The 8,162-nt window shown below is 47.1% G+C and overlaps 1 protein-coding gene across 1 annotated transcript; it reads left to right on the forward strand.

Moving 5' to 3' along the window:
* The first annotated feature begins 1 nt into the window (after position 1).
* Positions 2-7,401, forward strand: LOC107107685 (schlafen family member 13-like). The gene is made up of 4 exons (XM_015407984.1): positions 2-1,172; positions 2,582-2,710; positions 4,565-5,276; positions 6,606-7,401. The coding sequence occupies exons 1-4, from the start codon at positions 2-4 to the stop codon at positions 7,399-7,401; spliced, it is 2,808 nt and encodes a 935-aa protein (XP_015263470.1).
* The last annotated feature ends 761 nt before the right edge of the window (positions 7,402-8,162 follow it).

Consider the following 8,162-nt stretch of genomic DNA (forward strand, 5'->3'; position numbering starts at 1 on the left):
AATGGCCATTGTCACTGAGTCTCAGCTGTGTCTCGATTTAGAAAGTGACTATGCTGAGTTTATCATATCAGTTGGGAAAGTGCTGTTTGGTGAGCGCCAAAGGTCACCAAGAAAGAAAAAGAAGGTTCTGGGGGAAATGGAAATACCCGTGAACTCCAAGAAGGGAGCTGTGGAAGAGAAGAAGAAAGGAGATGGACAGAAGCTGATGAAGGAACTGGCAGATGAAAAGCTTAAACTCACACGAGCTGCTTGTGCTTTGCTCAACTCCGGCGGAGGTGTGATACGGGCATCGATCTCAAACCAAGGCTACTACTTGGTTCAACATGGAATTGGTCAGGACATAGAACGGGCCTTTCGGGAGTGTATTCATTCTGAAGAATTATCTGAATATTTTGACTTTATCCAGAAAGGTCAACACTTGATGATTTGGGTGAAGGCGTGGAGCAGCGCAAATTCCTCCAAGCCACGGATTTGTAATGTAGAAACTGGCTTGCACCAACGTAACGGGGAATCTGCTATGAAGCTGAAGGATTTGACTTTTCTGAAAGAGAAGCTAGCTTATGCCAAGCTTGATTCTGATGTGATGAGTCCTAAGAGGCCCCGTCTCCAAAACAACATTGAGGGTTCAACAGAAGTTGCTGTAGAAATGGCATCCGGCATCCGAAACGCAGCCATTCAATTTTTTGAACGAGATCAACTGGAGTATGGCGAGATCCTGAGTTTCACTGAATGGACAACGGTTGAATTTAAGGACTTCCCAAGAGACGAGAACACCTTAGATTTTGTTCAAAATACGCTTCGGCGATATATTTCTGCCTTTGCAAATACCCAAGGGGGGTACTTAATTTTTGGTGTGGACAATAATCAGAAAGTTGTTGGGTGTAAAAGAAACGTGAACCCAACCCAAGTGAAAGTGGTAGTTGCAGCAACCATTGATGCGGTGCCCTACTTCCATTTAGATGCTTCTAAGCCAAAAGTTTACTATGAATATAAAGCCCAGGCTGTTTATGATAAAGACGGAAAGGAACGCGGTTACGTCTTTGTTGTGAGAATTGAGTCATTCCATGGCATTTTCTTTTCGGAAGAGCCAGATTCATGGATTGTGGAGGCTGGCTGTCTGAAGAGATTTGAGATTGCTGAATGGCTTAAAATAATGACAGCTGAAGACCCAGGTAGGAAATGAATTTGCTGCACTGGAGGGAAGCAGGTTACTAGGAGTAGGGAGACTAAGGGACTCTTTCCCCGCCCCTTCTATATGTGCCATTCTCACAAGACTCCAGGTGGATTACACAGTGTTATTCAATGCAGTCAGTAGGGATGACCCATCTAACCAGCAATGTAATCAAACTAGGATTACAAAAATCGGAAACAAAGCATAAAGTACAAAAGATATGTTGCACAATGAAACACAGTGCTGTGAAAGCAAACAGATAATACGTACTATACACAGTAGTATCGTCCACTGCACTGTTCCATTACCCAAATCAGCATGCATGTGAAGGTCTTGCAGAAGAGACCCCCTGCTTGCACAGAATAAACACATGTACTTTGGAGTACTTTTTAACACCTTGGACTTTTTAAAAACTATGTGTATACCAAGGTGTATACCCCAGATAGCACTACGGTAGGGGGCCCAACATCATCTTGTGATTCGAGGCCCCAGAGAGGCCAGGCTTGTGGCAACCAGGGCCAGGGCCTTTTCAGTGGCGGCTCCTACCTGGTGGAATGAGCTCCCAGAGGAGATCAGGGCCCTGCAGGACTTTTCACAGTTCCTTAGGTCCTGCAAGTCCAGAGCTCTTCCTCCAGGCTTTTAATTAGGAGCCGCCACTACCACCACCACCAACAACTATCCTATGGCAACAACGGGGCAATGGGATGGCCCAATACAAGACCACTACATTACCATGATGGATTGTTGCCGCCTAAATGGGCTCTGGGTTAACATCTACAAGCCTTCATCTTGACTTGACTAAAGTAATAGTATCACTGAGCACTTTACTTATGTTAATTGGTTGTTTTTTTCTGATTTTAATGTTTTATATTTGCCACATGGTGCCCTTGTTGAAAGCTGCCCTGAGGGCGGGATAAAAATGCAATAAATGAAATGAAATATGGGGGAAACTATGAGCGAGCTAGCTGGAATCAGCCATTGCTGCTTGTTTTGGATATTTAGGTCACTTGTTTAGATCAAATTATCTGGAAGGAGGTTCTGAGGTCTTTGGGGGAAATGGGCCTCTGAATCCCTCTTAGGATGGGTTTTGAGTGATTCAAGGAGGAGTTGCCCCGCGTTCCTTTATGCCCTTAGTGTGACTCACTGCCATTTGATAATAGTTTAATACAGACTTTGTCATTTCTAGGCCTGTACAGGATGGGGATCAAATGTTACAAAAACGAGGGTGATGGTCCCAGGAACATGAGTTCCATTTATAAAAGTGCCTTCCTGAATTGTTTTGCGTTACGATATAGCCCCATTTCCTTTAGAAATAGTATGTCCATCATATAGCTGGTACAGTGACATAGAACAGACATGATTTCATCTTCTCTTTCTTTCCCAATGGAAAATGTTTAATTTGTTACCCAGATCTTTCGAAGCTGGCTGAACAATTCACGAAAGAGCTGAGTCTGTCAGACGGGCCTCCGATGATCAAGCCAGTGTATTCAGTCCAAGGTCTGGACAGCTTGGATGTGCTGCGGAGAAAGTTTTTCCCGGGTATGGCCTGTGGGTTTTGTAAACGCTTTTTAACATAAGAATTCTGTATCAAAGTAGGAAGGCCCTGAATGGTAGCTGGTGACTGTTCAGCCTCTAGCCACTTATATATGTTCCTCTTTCCTTGCTGGACTTTCTTTGGGGAAGAGTGTGGGGAGAACGGCACTCAAAATACCCTGTTTTCCCCAAAATAAGACAGTGTCTTATATTAATTTTTGCTCCCAAAGATGCGCTAGGTCTTATTTTCAGGGGATATCTTATTTTTCCATGAAGAAGAATACGGTACACTGCGTCAGGGCAGAGCGAGCAGCAGGCGGCAGCTTGTCCTGGCGGCGGTGTGGGCTCTCTGATTAAAAGAGACCTCGCACTTCCTGTCTGCTCCGGCTGCGCGGCGGCACCCGCCGCTACAGCCCAGAGTCCAGAGGTACGGTAGCCTTGGGGGGCCCTATTATCGGGGGGATGCCTTATATTTCAGCGAGAGGCAAAACTGTAAGTAGGTCTTATTTTCGGGGGATGTCTTACTTTCGGGGAAACACGGTATCATCTTCTTGCTTTGGCTGCCAAGATGAGGAGGAGGAGGAGGAGAATCCAACAGCTTTATTACTTCCCTGGATTTCTCAAGTCTAAGCATGTGGCAGGTTTCTCATTCCTTCCTCAGTGTGGGTGATCAGCTCAGCAGGGGCACAAGCAATGTTCCGTCTAAGCTGAGTCAGTGTGAGCTAGCTCACAGTTTTTTTAGCCTCCAGCTCATATCTTATTGTCTTAGCTCAGGAAGGATGGCGCCAGAGCAGACTTTAACGCCAGTAGCTCCTAAAGTAGAATTTTTGCTCACAAGACTCCACAGCTTAGAGGGAGCATTGGTCACAAGTTCTATGTAATACACTTGCATTCCATAAATGGTGATCTGTATTCATTATATGTTTCCTTGCTTTTAGCTGCTGGACAGGTTTGTAGCTTGGTCTTTGATGAAGCCAGTGAATTGCCCAGCATTCTGATTAATGGGATGTGAGCAGGGGAGGAGAATCTCCCTTGGGATTCTTTGGGCAGCATGCTGTGCCAGAGTCTTGTTGGTGAAAGCCCAATGTTAGGGATTGAGATTAGGCAGAATTACCCACCCATGCAAATGAGAATAGCCCTGTGGGATCAGACCACGGGTCCATCCTCTTATCCAGCATCCTGTTTCCCACAGCAGCCAACCAGATGCCTCTGGAAGGTCCACAGACAGCAGTGGCAAGGCCAAGGTCTCTACTCCTCCACTTGCAGCTGCTGGATGACCTTGGGCAAGCCATAGTTGTCTCAGAGCTGTTATCTCAAGAGCAGTCCTTGAAAGAGGTCTCTCAGCCCCACCTACCGAACAGGGTGTCTGTTGTGGGGAGGGGAAGGGAACTGTGGATATACCCCTGCTTGTGTAGTGCCACCCTGAGTTCCATTAGGTCTGAATCACATGAAGCACTGGCCCCTCAAGTCTCGTATTGTCTCTTCTAACTGGCCGCAGCTGTCCAATGTCTCAGGCAGAGAAAGGTCTTTCCCAACGCTGGAGGAGGTAATTTAATCAGTGATGCTGGAAATCAAACCGGGGGATCTTCTGCATGCAAATCAAGGGCTCTGCTACTGAGTCCTGACCCTTTCACTGTTATACTAGTGATGGGAACTGGCTTTTCTATGTACAGGCACGATAAACTTTGCTCCATATTTAAGACTGACATTTTCTCCGATATTCATGGGGATTCTTGTGTCCTGGAAATAGACAAAACAAACTGTTCCTGTGTCCCAGACTGCAGGATTTAGTAAGGGTGGGAAATTTTTCATCTGTAGCTGTTAACTCTATTCTTTATATTCTATACCTCCTTCATTTAGCAGAGTCCAACAGGATGACATTTGTTCCCCAACCCCTCTGTGACAAGCTGTTCCTGGAGTATCCAAGGCTGAAGGCTTTGCTAGAAAGGGAAATTCAGCCACCGGTTCAAGGAACATTGATGCTTTCAAGAAGCTGGGCCGTGGACATTGGGTTGCCCAAGAACCGAGCCATCGTGTGCGATGCACTTTTGATGGTTGTTGGACGCTATCCTGTCTTTTATAGTGTTGTTGAGAATCCCACCTGTGAAGTGTATGAGCATTCAAGAAGCACAGCCAGACTGCTAAAGCAGAAGCTGGCGAATGTTGGAGGATACTCTCAAAAGATCTGTGTGATTCCAAAGGTCTTGTATCTGCAGCCTACAAGTGAACAGGATGCTGGAGGTCAGAGACTAAAGTACCCTGTAGACTACAGGTTGCGACAAGAACACCTACCCGGCTTACAAAAGGCACTTGTAACAGTCTTGTTTGGCTTCACCTCCTTTTCGAGTGACTTCATTGGAGTGGAGTTTCTTAATCTCTTGACCTATGAACAGTATGAAACCCTCTCCAAGAAACTTGACGGGACCAGAGAACAGTTTATATACGGCATACCCGGAAGTGGGAAAACAGTGGTGGCCTTGAAGATTATGGAGAAAATAAGGAATGAATTTGACTGCCGACCCGATGAAATACTGTACATCTGTGAAAACAAGCCACTGCGGGATTTTGTCGGGTGAGTGTGGCAATGGACATTGGATCCTAGAATTGGTTACTGCTTGGGCTAATTGTGCCACACCCTGTATGAGAGGCAATGTAAATAATCTAGCAGGGTCCCCCCCCCCAATATGGTACCTGTGGCCGCCATGGATCCCGCTGGCATCTTTCCTGGCGCCCACCAAATGCTTTTAGGAAGTGGGCGAGTCAAGGTAGGGCTTTTGTCCAGCAAGGCTTCTGATTGACAATTGCAGATTGGATTGGCTGTTTTAGACCTTTTTTTAAAATGTTGCGTTGGCAGCAACTGCCACCACAGCATGAGGATCTGCACTGTGTTACTGAAGTCAAGCTGTGGCAATCGTTTTGTGGCTGGCTCCGCCTCCTGTGGCAGCCATTTTGTTGGTGGGGCTAGCATGCTGAGTAAGAATTCTAAATGTGCCCAAGGGCTGTTCTATAGTGCTGTCTTAATTTTTTTTTAAAAAAATTCAGTCTTCTACAACAAATATTTCTGGAGTACCTCGAACTCTGTACCTTGGTAAAAAGCAATATCCAGAGTTGGATTTTGGCAGCTTCCACTTATTATTCTTCATGTTTTCCCGGGGGGGGGAGTCTGATCCTCTAGGAGTAGCATTTTGTGGGTGTCAGTGGGCTTCAGTGGGAGGAGAGGAAGCAGGAAAGTTCCGTTCTGCTGATGGAAAATAGAGTCTGGACTCAACTCTCATTTTTTTTCAGGAAGCGAATAACTGAGCAAATATTGAGTTTCCTAATAACTAAGCAAAAGTCTTGTGGCCCTTAGTAGACAGAGCAAATACTTTGCTTGCAGAAAGTCCAAGTAAAAAGCATCTTGAGGCTGGAGACTCTGAGCCATATTGTGCATACAGGCAATCCTGCACCCTTGAGTAAAGCCCATGATCTGCCTTTGAGTTTGGATTTTCATTGAATAGGCTTTGTATTAGGTCACCAAGGTAGAGGTTAATATTTCAGAGGCACGAGCGTCTAACATACACATGAAACTGCCTTATACTTAATCATACCAACAGTTCACCAACATCTGTATTGTCTACTTAAAATGACAGCAGCTCTCCAGGGTAGAGGTCTTTCCCATCACTTGCTACCTGGTCCTTTCAACTGGAGATGCTGGGGATTGAACCTGGGACCTTCCGCATGCAAACCAGGTAGTCTACCACTAAGCTATGGCCCCTCCCATTAATAATTACTGAGTAGGGACCAAGATTTCAGAGACAGAATGTATGTTTTGTTCATATCTGATCCCACATCCAGTCTAGTTCAAACCCAACCAATTCTGTATCACATTTATTTATTTTAAACCTTCCCTTGTTTTCTTTAGGAAGAAAGTGTCCTGTGCTGTGACGAGAGCGACATTCATGAAGGAAGAATTTCCGAACGTCAAGCACATTGTGATGGATGAAGCTCAGAATTTCCGAGTGGAGCACGGCCCGTGGTACAAGAAAGCTAGGAACATTGTCCGTCGTGACCCTAATACTCTTGGGATCTTCTGGATTTTCTTGGACTATTTCCAAATGAGTCACCCTTTTGACAGTGGCCTCCCCCCTCTATTGCGACAGTATCCAAGGGGTTATCTTACTAAGGGAGTCCGGAATGCTTCTACAATCTACGAAGTTGTGAAAGCAGAGATGGAGAATATAGTCAACGCAAAGCGGTTAGACATTCCTTACCCACAACTGGGAGAGCTGCTAGGCAGAGCGTGCTGTGGCAATTTCATGGCTGGCAGGTACCATATAAAGCGTGAGATGGAAGTGAGGGAGATAGCATGTTATGTGGCCAGACACTGTCGCAGCTACCTGGACGCAGGCTACTCTCAGAAAGATATTGCAATTCTGTGCAGCACAAAAGAAATAACTTCCAATTACCAGCGTCCCTTGGTAGAGGAGATGAGAAAACTCCGCCTTGATGTTAGCTTTGTACAGGCCAACGAGATACTGACAGACAAGATTGTCCTTGACAGCATTCGCCGTTTCTCAGGCCTCGAGAGGACCATCGTGTTTGGCATCAACCCCGTCCCTACACAGGGGGAAGTTTCCCGAAACCTTTTGCTCTGCGTGGCCTCCAGAGCTAACAAGCAGCTTCACTTACTGTATGAAAAGGAGCAGATTTGTCCTTAATAGGGTTGCCAGCCTCCAGGTGGGTGGAGATCTTCTCGATGTCAGCTAGCTGCCATTTTTGTGTCTTCTGTCCTTCCCTGTTTCCGCTTGCTCGCAGCTCCGCAGCTTGCAGTAAACATGCCAGGGAGACCGTGGGAGCTAGACGCCGTTATCAGCCTGGCCTTGTGAGGAAGGGAGAGCTTGTGGTTCACTTTTGGTGTGAATCTTTCTGCTCTCAGGAAACCCTGCGACTCTCCCGCTCATTATGTAATCTTCCACTGGGGTATTCCCGTGTGCGTGCGCTCGAAGTTCATTTGCTTAGCCATTTGCCTTGCCCAGCTATATGTACTGGGATGTTCCCGCCTTCTAGTTATTCCAGGGGTCGTTTCGTAGAAAAAGAGCTAGGGGAACTCATTAGCATAACTCATTAGCATATGCCACACCCCCTGACATCACTGGAAGTGTGTCATAAGGCCACACACCCTGCCCCCAACGGTCCTGGCCGCTGCCGCCAGCCTTGCAGCTCCACTGCGGAGCCCCATGAGGGGCCAGGCAGTGGACCTGCAAGGCCGGCGGGAGTGCGAGGAAGCCCCGCCAAGGCCCTCCCTGGCCCCAGGCAGGCAGGGGTGGGGAGAGGCAGGGAGGAAGCCACTTACCCTCCCTCTTCTCCTGCCTCCTCCTGGCTGAATGAGGGCCGGAAGCGGGGCGGCTGGAAGCAGGGGGCGGGGCTTCGTCATGTTCCCCGCCCCCCTGCACCTCACCCGGGGGAACTGCGATCCCCC

Source organism: Gekko japonicus, unplaced genomic scaffold (genome assembly GCF_001447785.1).
Source record: "Gekko japonicus isolate JY-2015 unplaced genomic scaffold, Gekko_japonicus_V1.1 scaffold1, whole genome shotgun sequence".
Classification (NCBI taxonomy): Eukaryota; Metazoa; Chordata; class Lepidosauria; order Squamata; family Gekkonidae; genus Gekko; species Gekko japonicus.

What these genes read in the sequence shown, in the direction of transcription:
- LOC107107685 (XM_015407984.1), top strand. Translation starts at nt 2, where the DNA reads ATGGCCATTGTCACTGAGTCTCAGCTGTGTCTCGATTTAGAAAGTGAC. An exon ending in GCGGAGAAAGTTTTTCCCGG is followed by an intron (nt 2,711 to 4,564) that starts GTATGGCCTGTG and finishes TCCTTCATTTAG; the next exon opens with CAGAGTCCAACAGGATGACA. An exon ending in CCACTGCGGGATTTTGTCGG is followed by an intron (nt 5,277 to 6,605) that starts GTGAGTGTGGCA and finishes TGTTTTCTTTAG; the next exon opens with GAAGAAAGTGTCCTGTGCTG.